We start from the raw sequence: 14,518 nt of genomic DNA, 5'->3' as shown, positions 1-14,518 counted from the left end.
GAAAGCAGGGCAGGAAACAGCCAGTGAAGGTCTGGGAAGCCTGCTACTCTGTCCCCAGTGGCTGGCTGTGCCCATGCCTCCGGCACCTCTCCAAACACAGGTGGGGTCTGAAGTGAGCCGGTTTTCTGGAAACCACCAGGATTGATCATGCCAACGAGCTATCCCACCTCAAGTGGGGGGGGGAGGCTGTACCCTTGCCTGGGACACTCCAGGCCTGACTGTTCCCCAGACCCTCACCCACACTGCCTTTTTGTGCCCTGGCTTCTTCCAGTTTCGTGGCTCTCAGCAACAGCAGGCAGATCTTGGCTGACCTTTGCCCCCAGCGCCTACAGTTGTGACTCTCCACGTACTGTCCACGGAGTAAACCTGCCGAGTGCCCTAACTTTCTGATGAGGACTCGCTCAGTGTGGGCCAGGGCTGCCCAAGGTCACACACCAAGGACAGACACTTCCCAAGAACTGCCCTCCTAGCCATGCCTCAGCCTCCTGATTGAGGGGCTCAGCCAGGGTGGGATTAGCTTCATGCCTGAAATTCCCCAGGGCCTCAAGCGGTTTCCTGGAGACTGACACCAATGGTGAGACCTTGAACTTCTTGGGCAGGATCAGGGTATCCTTCAAGGGGCCGGCACCTAGTGAAGAGAGAAACCACCACAGCATAGCAAGCTCATGGCCCTCTCCAGTGCCCCCTGGTGTCTGCTCGGAGGATCCTGGAACTAAAGACTAGGGCTTTGAGAAGGGAAACCCCGCAGGTGGGATGAACCAACCCCATCATCCTGGCTCCTTCCAGGCATCTGACATCTGACTGCCACATCTCACCAAAGACATGAGCTGAGACCTTTAATAAGGTGGGACAGGTTTAGGGGACAAACCTTGGGGCCTGCAAAGCACCCCCCAAAGCTCACAGCAGAAGGCTACCTGCTGGGGCCACAAACTGGGCCTTCCGGCTCCAGGACCCTGCTGAGAGCCCCTTGCTGGATGAAACCCTAGGGAGCCAAGTGGGCTGGACAGCGCTTGGAGGTGTAGCTTTTGGCACTCCTGGGACTCCCTTTCTGGAGAAATCAGGTGCCTGGGCCCCACTTCCAGAGAGGAGGACCCCTCCCTAAGCAGAGAACTCATAGCCTGGCTGTGCCCTCTTGAGTTCTGTAGGGCGTACAAAGAAAATAAGTGTCTGAGCACCCTGGTTTTCCCAAGAAGTTTATTCGGGCAGAACTGGAGACACACAGAGGCTTTGCACCTAAAAGAAGGTGTTGGGCCTCTTGGTGGTGAAGCGTGGCTTGTGCTGGCGACGCAGGACCCGGTGGGGCAGTGGGAACTTGATCTTGGAGTCCTGTGATAAGGAGAGATGGGTGAGTGGGGGGTGGAAGCCTCTCAACCTGGTCTTCAGGGGCCACTGAGGTGTGCCAACCCCCCACTGGGCTCCTGCGTCAAACCCAGTGCCTCCCTGCAGCTCCCGAGGCTGGGGGACGGGGGAGTAGCTGGGACAGTTCCACGGTCCAGGGAAGCCCCCCTCTCCCGAGCCTGCCCAGTAGGGGCCTGGGCACTCACGTGGAACTGCTTGACTGCTGGCCGGCGGCACTTGCTGGCTGCAATCTCCTCCACCTTCATGATCTGGATCGAGTGCGCTCGGGCACGGTGTCGGGCGCCCATGTCTCGGTCTGCAGGGAAGGAGGAAGGGCGAATGTGCACCCCAGGGTCTGGGCATTCGTCAAACCTCCCATCAAGTGCTGGCCTAGAGGGACCCCAACTTGGGGACTGGGTGGCTGGAGCCTCTGGCCCAGCAGGCACTAGCGTATCAGGGGTGTAGAACCTCCAAATTCACTTTGAGAGGCATGGCCACAGCCCCCCAAAGGCGACGAGATCCACTTGCTGTTAGCACCTCTGTTTAAACCGCTGCTATGAGAAACAGCAGTTCTTGGGTTGAGGTGCTTGGGTTTGGTCTCTGGCAGGTAACCCGCCCTAGGAGCACCTGGGGCCACCAGCGCCAGATCCCAACAGACAAGGCCAGGGCTAGGGGCTAGACTCTGGGTGGGAATTTTGTCTGCAGAAGTGAAGGACCCTGAAGCTCCACCTGCTGGCAGGTTCCAGAAGAGGCGCCCGGAGCATCCTCTCCACTCCTCCCCAACCACCACCCCTGGACTGCCTGATCCCCTAATCCAAGAAGCCTCTGGCACTCTGGCACTCCTGCCTCAGTCTGGCAAGGAGTGGGCGGGAAGCAGGGTGCAGGCTGACTGAGCTGCAGATCCCTGCAACAGGAGCCCTATGGGAGGACTGGGTGCGGCCCCGGCAGCTCACAGCACTGGGTGACGGCGCCCGCGGTGGTCAGGTCCCGGTACTCCCGGTACATGTTGTGGGTGCCGCTTCTCGAGTCATAGCGCAGCCAGATGCCGAAGTTCTTCACTCGCAAGGGGGATTTCTCGAACACCTAAGTGCCAGAAACACTGGCTGAGACAAGAAGGCCAGCAGCCTTGCTAATCCTCTTCCCCAGGCCTCTCTTGCATCTGTTTCCCAGTCCTTGAATCTCAGAGCACAGGAAAGCAACCTGCTGTCCTAGACAAATCCCCATGGCAACAGTGGAGCGGACATGGCCAGCCAGGCCGGCACACCTCCCCCATGTGGACCACCAGCTCGACTCCTCCCAACACTACTCTCCCAAGACTACCTGTGCCTGAAAGCAGCTACCACCCTGCAGGTGTCTGATGCAGAGTCCAGCGCCCATCACAGCAAATGTGCTCAGGTGACAGCACCTCTGCCTACTTTCTATAGGAGACTCAGCCAAAGCGCTGGCCTCAGCCGAGGTGTCCGAGCATACCAGCCACATACTTCCCGGGCCTTGGGCTCTCTCATCAGGAAAAGGGTATGGAGTTTATCCATCCCATCCCATCCCAAACTAGGGCTTAATTACCACATGCGAACAAGCCAAGATTTATGAAGTCTGGGAATTCTGTGGGTTGAGGAACCCCCACGGGAAGGTGTCAATCCACTCCAGACCCCACCCTGCTCTCAGACACCCCGTACCTGTCCACAGTAGACGATTTCCCCTGAGGACTTCTTCATCTTTTTCAGCTGAGACACAAAGTACCAAAAGCGGGACTTGGCGACGACGTGATTAGGTGCAAAGATTCGCATGCGATACAGCGGCGGAGTGCGACATTTGGGGGTTGGCAGGCAGCGCCCCACCACCTTGTACTCTCGCAGCTGAAACACAAACAGGAGTTGAGGTGGGGCCTGACCCAGAGCCCTGAGGCCAACTGTGAGATTCACCTTGCTTCCTTTCCCAAGCCTGATGAGAACTGAAATCAGGAGAGTGAGAACAGACTGTCCCATCACAGGGCATCCATATGGAATCCCGGTGACTGGGTCATGCCAACTGTCCCAGCCTTCCCAAAACAGGGATCGAGGGCGGGGAGGGTTAAGATGCCTGTGTAGCCTTTACTTGGCTCAGGAAAGCTGGGCAGGGCTGTCAATCTGGCTGTCCTTCCCGTTTATATTCCTGTGAAAGCAGCTGAAGCCTGAACCTGCAGGCTCCTTCCTTCACAGCATCTTTGCAGCTCACATCTTCCCAAAATGCTCTTTCACTCTGGAGCCCAAAGACAGTGGCCAGCCTGGGATCTCACAGCCCACTCCAGGCAGAACCAGGACAAGCATCCAGTTCCCTTTCCAGGCCTGCTGCCATGGGACCTGCAGCTGCTTCAGTATTCCCAGCAGCAGTCCAAAGGGGTCTGGACTTCCCAGGGATCTCCCCGTTTACAAAAATGCAAAGACAAAGATGTAGGCTAAGGCCAAACACTGTGATATATTACAACGAACCCACCTTCGTAAATGACTCGTCAATCATTTTATTAATACAAGAAGAATGGCCCCAAATATCGCCAACTTGTCTCCTACTTCCATGTGTAAATGTGACTAATCAGCCCCGCGGACCACCTGCTCAGGGAAGGACCGATGCAGCTGGCCTCCTCCCCAGCGTGGAAACTGAGGCTGGGGAGCCGTACAGGACGCACCCTGTTTCTCCCGAGGGCTCGCTCTTCCATCTCTGAGCCACAGCGCCCTGTGATTTTACTAAGCACTTGCCACGATAAACCTCCCCTTGTCAGCTCGGGTTTAGTTTTCTACTTCTTACTGCCCCGTCAGGGAACAAGAAATATTAACGTTTCCTCCCACCGTGACCACTTTGCAAATGGGGCAACCGAGACTTGGAAGATCGACCAAGTCCCGTGGCTCGAACTTCCAAGCCACGCAATTTGTCCCTTCCCCTGGAAAGGAGAGCCGATCTCTCCGGCCCCCGAGATTCCCCAGCGGGTCGGCACCATGGCACCAGCCTCCCCACGCGGCGCCCGCAATGGCCGCCATGTTGGCTGGGCCTGGGGGTGGCGCGCTGTGGCACCGGACCCAGCCAAGAGCGCTCTCCCGCTACACGGCCCACGCCACCTGCCAGCGCCCCCGATTCGATCAGCACTGTATTCCCCGGCCCCCCGGCCCGCCGCGCTCGCCTTACTGTGCCCGAGGCCTTCATGGCGCTCTATCCCCTTTAGCCGTCGCACGAGAAAGGAAGTGGCTTTCCTCGCGCAGCCGCTCACCAAGACTTCGTTGACGGAAGTCCCGCCTCTTGCAAGCTGCGCTCCCATTGGCTTCTCGTTCCGACGCTCAACAAGATCTGCTTTTTCACTGGCTCCAGATCCACCAACCTTTCACAGCCCTTCCTTCTTCCACAGCGAAACTACGCAGGAGGGAGCGCCACTAGCCCCCTCCCTTTCCACCGTGGCCATCAAGGAGCGTCGTGCGCAGCACGCCGGGAGTTGTAGGCACCCGGGAAGGTCTGGGTGGTAGTTTGAGCGTTCCACTTCCAGGGAACGCAGGGAATGCTCGCGTGTAGAATATATTTCCTTATTGCTTTATATTCCATGAAGTGACTATATTCTAGTGTAATATTTTAATTCTTTTAATGATTTTTTATATATGTTTAATATTTTTTCTTTTAATATTTAATTTTTTAAGTAATCTTGGCACCCAAGGTAGGGTTTGAATTCACAACCCTGAGAACAGGAGTCTCGTGCTCCACCCATGACCCAGCCAGGCCCTGGGACCCTACATTTTTTAAGTTATTTCCTTAGTGGTTGTTCTAGGGCTTAACACATATATCTTAATTTAGAATCTTTTAGCTGCCTTAATTTTTTTTTAAAGATTTTATTTATTTGACAGAGAGAGATAGATTTTAAGTAGAGAGGCGGGCAGAGAGAGAGAGGGGGAAGCAGGCTCCCCGCTGAGCAGAGAGCGGGACACGGGGCTCCATCCTAGGACCCTGAGATCATGACTTGAGCTGAAGGCAGAGGCGTAACCCACTGAGCCACCCACGGGCCCCTGCTGCCTTAATTTTAATAAGATTTGGAAATGTTACTACTATATGATTAATTTCCTCTACCCCCCACTTTTGTCTCATTATTGTTATTATTTTGTTACTATTGTTAAACGTATTATATCTACGTATGATACAAACCTAAATACATTGTTGCAATTGTCACTTAAAATTCTATGGTTTGGGGTGCCTGGGTGGCTTAGTGGGTTAAGCCTCTGCCTTTGGCTCAGATCTTGATCTCAGAGTCCTGGGATTGAACCCTGCATCGGGCTCTCTACTCAGCAGGGAGCCTGCTTCTCTGTCTCCCTGCCTCTCTGCCTACTTGTGATCTCTCCGTCAAATAAACAAATAAAATCTTTTTAAAAAAATTCTATGGCTGTTAAAGAATGTGAGAAAATAGAAGAGGGCAATTATATATTTATAGAGTTTGTCATATTAATTTTCTCCATTTGCTTTTCTGGTTCTCTTCACGTGTTTTTGTGAATTAGCGTCACTACATGGTGTCATTTCCTTGTTCGTATACTTTGCTCACCTCCTTTGTACTATTGTCAAGTCAAATACATTTCTACATGTTATAGGCCCAATGACATAATTAATATATATTTTCATACAATTTCTTTTTAAAATCAGTTAAGAGGGATGCCTGAGTGGCTCAGTCGGTTAAGCGGCTGCCTTCGGCTCAGGTCATGATATGATCCTAGCATCCTGGATCAAGTCCCACATAGGGCTCCTTGCTCGGTGGGGAGCCTGCTCCTCCCTCTGCCCCTTCTGGTCACTCTGCCTGCCTGTGCTCTCTCTGTGTCTCTGACAAATAAATAAATAAAATCTAAAAAAATATAAAAATAAAATAAAATCAGTTAAGAGACCAAAAAATGCATTCGTGCTGCCTTTTATAATTATAGATATATCTTTGTCTGTTGTCTTTCATTCTTCCTGAGTGTTAGAATTAACATCTAGGGTCTTTTTGTACTTAAAGTAGTCGCAAGTCAAACATGGGCAGGAGATGAGCTAGGTGGTGTCTTCTTGGTGGACATTTAGGTCTTGAAAAACCAGAAAATTGGTGGGAGAGGAGGATGAGGGGTGGAGTGTAGTCAGCCCCCCCCCTCCTCCTACTGCCTCCTACTTCTATCCTGCTCAGGACAAAAGGCAACAGGCGACTCCATCCTGACGGAGCCGCGAGTGTCCACCAGGTGGCAGCAGAGCTCTTGCCTTGGCTGTGCCGCTGAGGCCAAGAGCCTGGACGCTGGTGTGTGCGGCAGGACTAAGGTCAGAACCCCACAGATGGTTCCCGGGCATATTGTCTCTTCGGGCCTCAGTTTCCCCATCCTTGGGGGATGAGGCTAATAATCGCTCTTGGGGTTATGAGATTTAAATGGCGTATAATGTTCGGACTGGGGAGGCAGGGGCCCTAGCCCTGGAGTTGTGCCACTCCAGCCTGCTTGAACTGCCAGCGCAGGGCCTCAGTTTCCCCAGGCTGCAGGCAGAGAGTGGGAGAATAGAAAAAGGTACTGGAAAACGACAGCAGGCGGGCCGCACAAATCAAGGGGTGGGAGGGCTGGAGTGGGGGCCAGAGGAGGGGGAGCAGGGAATGCAGTTGAGGAGAAGGGAGAGCAGAGGTGTGGGGAGGAGGGAAGGGCTCCAGGCTCAGCCCCAGCCTTGGAGCCAGGCGCTTCTATCTTCAAGGCCTGGGTCAGGGTGACTCCCGCAGCTGGAGCGGAAGGAGGAACCCTGGGGAGGAGGGGGTGTGTGTGGTCTAAAGTTTGTTAAGAAGCATTTTTTCCCTTCTTGGCTCTGCTGGATGAGTGTGGCCCTGCCCACCCCACCCCGCCATGCCCACCACTCCCCTGACCCTCCCTATTTCCCCTCCCTCCCAGATGCTCTGCTCTGGTCTGCCCCCTCACCTAGCATTGGGCCTAGCTGGGAGCCCAGCCCAGTCAGCTGTTCCGGGCTAGTGTCCCTTTGCCTCTGTCACTCACTGCCTTTCAATCAGGCCCAGCTGAATTCCTGGTTGACAAGGGCGCCCCTGGGCTCCCCAGTCTTCCCAGTCTTTCTTATTCCATTGGACCTTGAAGGTGCCCTTCTTATCCAGGCTCCTGGGCCACACCGGGCCTCAACCCAGGTTGGATCACTACCCTGCCCATCACCACCTGAGATCCAACCCAGGTTGGATCACCACCACCATCCGTCACCACCTGAACTTCCCCATCTGGGCTACCAGCCCCTCCATCTTTCCAGGGCTCCACGTGCTGGCCCAAGATTCTGCTCCTGTCCCTTCCTCCTGCAAATGCCCCCAAGGCACTCACGCCTGGACTCCAGATGCCAAAGCTCCTCCCCCACCCCAGCCCCTCCTCTCCGGCCTCTAACTATTCCTGCTCCCAAATCACCTAAGGCTCTTCCTCCTAATTTGATCATTCATTCATTCTAATCATTCATTCATTCATTCTTTCGACTACTTCTATGTGCCAGGCACTGGGGACCCAGCAGTGATCAGGACAACAGAAAACTCCAGTCCTGCAAGAGCTGACATGCTATTGGGAGAAAATGGACAAAAACAAGAAAAATAAGAGTAATAGGCATCACAACAGAATGTGAGAAAAATAAACCGGAAGGGGTTGCCGTGGGCTCCATACAATTATTGCCTCCCATGCCCAGCCAGCGGACAGACCCCATATCCCTTTTCTCAGCCTAATTGGAGGAGGATCCTATGGCACTGTGAGTAAGGGAAGCAAGCCAAGCTGGAGGCTCTTAGTTCCTGAGCCTGTCCCCCACCCCCGCCCTCCCTTTCCTGAAGGGGGAGGGCACAGTGCACACCTCTGGGGTGGGTACAGGGATTAAAAGGTTGCTCTGCATGCAAAGCCCTAATGCACTGGTGAGTACTCGATGTGTTTGCTCTTCTCATGATCAATCTGATTGCTTTGGTTCACGGTCAACTTCTGAACAGCAGCTCTCCTATTCCTATTTCCTCTCTCATCCCATGTGCTTACATATGTTCCCTTTTTTGATTAAACACTTACCTTTTGATGGTATTAACAAACACAGAGTTCAGCAGGCATGAAAAGGTAAAAGGCAACTATCTCCCTCTTCTGCCTACCATGGCTCCACAGTGGTTACCACAGGAACAGGTGATACAATTATGTTGGTGTTTCCCTGCGGAGGGTCTCCGCATCCTCATCGGCTCTTCCGACAAGAAGCAAAGCTTCCTTCCCCGGGCAGGTGCACACCTTGCTCTTTCCTTCGCCAAGCCTGGAGGTCTTCCCATATTGTCAGCCCTGTGTCGCCTCAGTCTTTTTGCACAGCCGCGTAGTATTCAGTGCTGAGAATGGCCAGAGTTTATACAGCAAATTCCTGCATGGCTGGGCATTCGGGTCGTTTGCAGCTGTTTGCTGTTACAAAGAGTGCCACGATGAATCCATAGCCCTCTCTAGTAGGTATCATTCCTGGGAGGTTGGAAGGAGCCTTGCTGGGTCCCATGGCATTTTCTTCATCTTCCTCCTGAATCCCTCTGCAGGGCTGGGCTGTTTCCACCCCTGGCGGCCACAGTGAGAATCAGTGCAGAGTCCTGAGATTACAGTGAACTCTCACACGGTTCATCTGGTCAGTCAAGCAGGTGGGAATCAAACCCCTTGTTATTCCTCCCCGCCCCCAACCTTCTCAACTTTTTAAAGTTTTTAAATTTTTATTATTAAGGATTTTATTTATTTATTTATTTGAGAGAGGGACAGAGATAGCAAGAGAGAGCATAGAGCAGAGAGGAAAGGAAGACATACACTCCCATCTGAGCAGGGAGCTCGACGTGGGGCTTGATCCCAGGACCCTGGGATCATGACCTGAGCTGAAGGCAGATGCTTAACCGACAGAGCCACCCAGGCACCTCCCCACAACCCGCCTTTCACCTTTGTTAAATGTAATTAGACTAAATAGCCCGTGTTAAGCACATGCTTTGTGCAGTTTTGACAAGTGTGTAAATCTATGACCGTGACCATGTCCACCATGGTCATGACCACAGTAAAGATGATGAACATACATCATCACCCCCACCAGCGTTCTGCACCCCTTCCCGGCACCCTCTTCTCTGCCCTTTCCACTGCCAGGCAACCTGATCTGCTCTGTCACCAAGAATAGTTCGCTTGTTCCAGAATGTTATATGTACGTAAGCTTTGTGCTTGGCTTCTTTCCCTCAGCACGATGATTCTGAAATTGTTCCAAGTTGTTGCACGTATTAGTAGTTCATTACCACATTTTTTTTCTTTTAGAGAGACAGCGCACACTTGTGTGAGTGGGGGATGGGCAGAGGAAGAAGGAGAGAGAAGACTCGAGCTAACTCCACGCTAAGCACCAGTCTAATGCCAAGCTCGATCTCAGGACCCTGAAATCATGACCTGAGCCAGAGCCAAAAGTTGGACGTTTAACAGACTGAGGCACCAGGCGGCCCCCCCCCCCTTTTTTTTTAACCAAGTTGAGTTCCACTGTGTGTGTGGCCGGACCAGAGGGGGTTCCTCTGTTGAGCTGGGAGAACATCTGAATTGTTTTCTATTTAGAACTATTACAAATAAAGCTGCTCATGAGCCTGCATGCACAAGCCCTTGTATAGACACAGGATTTAACCTCTCTAAATGCGTAGGAGGAAAAGAGCTGGGTCCTACTGTAAGAAACGGCTAGACTGTTCGCCACAATGGCTGCGCTATTTTGCATTTCCACGAGCAGCACATCAGGAGCACTTGCTATTGTCTTTTTTTTTTTTTTTTAAGATTTTATTTATTTATTTGACAGAGAGAGAGAAAGAGAACACAAGCAGGGGGAGCAGAAGGAGAGGGAGAAGCAGGTTCCCTGCTGAGCAAGGAGCCCAATGTGGGGCCCTATCCCAAGACCCTGGAAGCATGACCTGAGCCAAAGGCAGACGCTTAACCGACTGAGCCACCCGGGTGCCCCATTGCCTGTCTTTTTAGTTTTGTTCATCCTACTGGGTGTAAAGGGCTGTCTCACATTGGTTTATATCTGCGTTTACCTCTGGCTAATGATTTTGTGCATCTTATGTGTGCTTCTTGGCCATTCATATATCCTCTTCAGTGAAATGTCTACTCATATCTGTTGCACGTATTATTTTTTTTTAAGGATTTATTTATTTTAGAGAGAGAGGGAGAGTGCAGGGGGTAAGGACAGAGGGAAACAGAGAGAAAATCTCAAGCAGGCCCTATACCAGCACCAACCCCACATGGGCTCCATCCCATGACCCTGAAATCAGGACCTGAACCTAAACCAAGAGTTGGATGCTTAATTGACTGTGCCACCCAGATGCCCCTGTTGTCCATATTCTAATTGAGTTGTCTTGTATTGTTGAATTGTAAAGGTTATTTATAGATTCTGGATACAGGTTTTTGTTTATTTAACATGCATTTTTAGTATTTTCTCCTGATCTGTGTTTTGCCTTTCTGTTTTCTCAGTGATATCTTAGAAGAGCAGAACTTTTTTATTTTGATTAAGCCAAATTTATCATTTTTTTCCAGGTAAGAAAACATTATCTGCCCCAAGTTTGCTAAGATTTCTTCCTTTTTTTTTCCCCTCTGCCCGCTGCTCCCCCTGCTTGTGCACTCTCTCTCTCTGACAAATAAATAAATAAAATCTTTTAAAAAATGAGTTTTGTTATTTTAGGTCCTTTGTAATTCTATATAAATTTTAAAGTCAGAGCTAATTTCTGGAAAAAAAAATTTCCTGCTGAATCAGAAATCCGTTTGGGGAGAATTGACATCTTAACAACACTGAATCAGTCAATCTATGAACATTTTTCATATGAATCATATGAACATTTTTCAATTTATTTAGGTCTTCATGCATTTTGCTTGGTAGTATCTGTAGTTTTTAGTGCAGATATCTTATACTTCTTTTGATAGATTTACTCCTATATATTTAATTTTTTTGGTGCTGTTGCAAATAGGATTTTTTTAAAACAATTTCACTTTCCAACTGTTTGCTATTATATAAGAGAATATATAGTATAGGGCACCTGGGTGGCTCAGTCAATTAAGTGTCTGCCTTTGGCTCAGGTCATGGTCCCAGGGTCCTGGGATCAAGCCCCGCATTGGGCTCCCTGCTCAGTGGGGAGCTTTCTTCTCTCTCTCCTTCTGCCTACTGATCTGCATACTTGTACTCTCTCTCTCTCTCTCTGTCAAATAAAGAAATAAAAATATATATATATATATATTTTAAAGAGAGAGATTACAAGTAGGCAGAGAGGCAGACAGAGAGAGAGAGGAGGAAGCAGGCTCCCCGCTGAGCAGAGAGCCCGATGCGGGACTCGATCCCAGGACCCTGAGATCATGACCTGAGCCGAAGGCAGCGGCTTAACCCACTGAGCCACCCAGGCGCCCAAGAAATAAAATATTTTTAAAAAATCAGATGTGGGGTGCCTGGGTGGCTTAGTGGGTTAAAGCCTCTGCCTTCAGCTCGGGTCATGATCCCAGGGTCCTGGGATCAAGCCCCGAGTCCGGGTCTCTGCTCGGCGGGGAGCCTGCTTCCCCCTCTCTCTGACTGCCTCTCTGCCTACTTGTGATCTCTCTCTCTATGTCAAATAAATAAATAAAATCTTTTAAAAAAATCATATGTAATATATAAGAATTCAATTGAATTTTGTATATTAACTTTTAAACTTGTGAACTTGCTAAATAAATTTATTAGTTCTAGTAGTTATCATAGATTCCCTTGGATTTTTTACATTATAAATAATCATATCATCTGCAAATAGTTTAACTTCCTCCTTTCTAATCTTTTACCTTTTATTTATTTTTCTAGCCTCATTGTAATGACTATGACCTCTAGAGGGATGTTGAATAGAAGTGGTGAAAATGGACATCCTGGTCTTCTCTCCAATCACAGCAGGAAACAATTCAGTCTTTCACATTAAGTAAAATATTACCTATAGTTTTTTCTTGTAGATGCTTCTTACCAGATTGAGGACATTTCCATTCACACCTACTTTGCTAAAAGTTTTTATGAATAGTTGTTGAATTTGGTCAAATCTTTCCTACATCCCTTGAAATGATCTATGGTTTCACTGTGTGTTTTTTTTAAAGGTTTTTAAAAAATATTTTATTTATTTATTTGAGAGAGAGAGAGCACAAGCAGGGGGAGCAGCAGAGGGAGAGGGAGAAGCAGGCTCCCCACTGAGCAGAGAGCTGAATGTGGGGCTTGATCCCAGAACCCTGGAATCATGACCTGAGCCAAAGGCAGATGCTTAACCAACTGAGCCACCCAGGCGCCCCTTCACTGTGTTTTGAATTTGCATTTCTCTTAATATGAGTGAGGTGAGCATCTTTTTCTGTTTATTATTTTTTAAATATTTTAATTATTTATTTGAGAGAGAGAGAGTGAGCACGAGGGAGCACAAGCAGAGTGAGAAGCTCAGGGAGATGCAAACTCCTCACTGAGCGGGGAGCCTGACGTGGGACTTGATCCCAGGACCCTAAGATCATGACCTGAGCCAAAACCAAGAGTCGGACACTCAACCCACTGAGCCACCAGACACTCCTCTTTTTCTGGGTTTAAGAGCCATTTGTATTTCCTTTTTTGTGACTTCTGGGTTCATATTCTGTTAAGTTATTAGCATTTTCTTATTGTTTTCCAGGAGGTGCTTGTATAATGAAGATATTTTATTTATAATACGAGTTCACATTTGTTTCCAGTTTCATTTGTTTATATTTTGACTGCATTTATGGGCTTTTTGCCAGCAGAAAATTTGGAATGTTTACATCACTAAAGTTTCCAATTTGTTTTTTTTTTTTTTTTAAGATGTTGTTTATTCATTTGACAGAGAGAGAGCACAATGAGGGGGAGCAGGAGATAGAGAGGGAGAAGCAGGCTCTCTGCCAAGAAAGGACCCTGATGCCGGGCTTGACCCCAGGGCCCTGGGATCATGACCTGAGCCAAAGGCAGGTCTGACTGAGCCCCCCAGGGACCCCTTCCCTGAAACTTCCTGATGGAGCTTTCACATACCCCTCTCTGGGGCTGAGGGTGTCACCTTTGTCCTTACCTTCTTCCCTTCCTTCTCATTCTCAAAATGCCACAGTGACCATCACACTGGAGTTGTCAGCCTCTAGAAACTCACGGTCTTTCCTGGAGGGCAGGAGCCTCCATCTCGGGGCCAGGGGTGGGAGTAACATTTGCATTCTTCTCTGCTGAAGTCACCCAGGAAGTAAAAGAAGGATGTTACCTCTAAGTCCCTGTGCAGGACTTCCTGCCTCTAGCCTGCTGGGGCTCCGCCTGTACCGAGGTTACACTCATAACCCTCCCTCCACCCACAAGGCCCCACCGATGCTTCCAGGCAAGTCTCAGAGCAGTAGGTCCCTAACACACGGCCCTTCTCAGAAACGCTGTGACCTGGTCCTCTGGTCCAGTCTCCCAGCCTTTGCCTGGGCTGTTCCCTCTGCAGGAGCTCCCCACACCTCCAGATTACTCTTTGGCTAATCCCACTTGTCCTTGGATTTCAGTATCAAAGCCATTTCCTCCAGGAAGCCCTCCCAAACTCAGGGCCTCTCCTAGCAGCCTGCAGGGCCCCTGAGACAATTATTGGGTTTATGATTATTATTTTAAGTTTATTTATTTATTTAGGGGTGTCTGGGTGGCTCAGTCAGTTGAGTATCTGCCTTCAGCTCAAGTCATGATCCCACGGTCCTGGGATCGAGCCCCATGTTGGGCTCCCTGCTCAGTGGGGAGCCCGCTTCTCCCTTCCACCTCCATCCACCATGCTTTCGCTCTCTCTTGTTATTTTTCTCTCTCTCTCAAGTAAATAAATAAAATCTTAAAAAAAAAAAAAAAGATGTTTATTTAAGTAATCTCTGCACCCCATATGGGACTCAAACTCATGACCTGGAGATTGAGAGTCACATGCTCTTCGGACTGAGCCACCCAGGCCCCCCGTCCCAAAGTCAAGTTTCGGACCTGTAATGGGATTATCGAGATGAAAGAGTTCTCTAAAATCTATCCTCCAGGGGCACCTGGGTGACTCAGTCATTAAGCGTCTGTCTTTGGCTCAGGTCATGATCCCAGGGTCCTGGGATCAAGCCTGGCATCAACCTCCCCACTCGGTGGGAAGCCTGCTTCTCCCTCTCCCACTTTCCCTGCTTCTGGTCCCTCTCTCACTATGTCTTTCTCTGTCAAGTAAATAAATAAAATC

General features: G+C 50.0%; 1 protein-coding gene and 1 non-coding gene across 2 annotated transcripts; both read right to left on the bottom strand.

Annotated features, from left to right (window-relative positions):
- Nucleotides 1–1,177: 1,177 nt before the first annotated feature.
- Nucleotides 1,178–4,620, bottom strand: RPL18A (ribosomal protein L18a). Its single transcript, XM_059160480.1, has 5 exons — nt 4,495–4,620; nt 3,015–3,194; nt 2,292–2,421; nt 1,545–1,654; nt 1,178–1,326 (listed from the first exon to the last, which is right to left on the bottom strand). The coding sequence occupies exons 1-5, from the start codon at nt 4,510–4,512 to the stop codon at nt 1,234–1,236; spliced, it is 531 nt and encodes a 176-aa protein (XP_059016463.1). The 5' UTR covers nt 4,513–4,620; the 3' UTR covers nt 1,178–1,233.
- On the bottom strand, nt 1,796–1,928 carry LOC131826253 (small nucleolar RNA SNORA68). The gene has a single exon (XR_009351503.1). It is a non-coding gene; the product is annotated as a small nucleolar RNA SNORA68 (small nucleolar RNA).
- Nucleotides 4,621–14,518: the final 9,898 nt, after the last annotated feature.

Source organism: Mustela lutreola, chromosome 2 (assembly GCF_030435805.1).
Source record: "Mustela lutreola isolate mMusLut2 chromosome 2, mMusLut2.pri, whole genome shotgun sequence".
In the NCBI taxonomy this organism is placed as follows: domain Eukaryota; kingdom Metazoa; phylum Chordata; class Mammalia; order Carnivora; family Mustelidae; genus Mustela; species Mustela lutreola.
Note: the sequence above shows the minus strand (reverse complement) of the source record. Positions and strands in the feature narration are given on the sequence as shown.

Excerpts from the sequence above, each read along its gene's own strand:
- RPL18A (XM_059160480.1), bottom strand. Across the intron at positions 2,422-3,014 it reads AAATCGTCTACTGTGGACAG|GTGTTCGAGAAATCCCCCTT; the intron begins GTACGGGGTGTC and ends TCTGGCACTTAG. Across the intron at positions 1,327-1,544 it reads CAGCAGTCAAGCAGTTCCAC|GACTCCAAGATCAAGTTCCC; the intron begins GTGAGTGCCCAG and ends TCCTTATCACAG.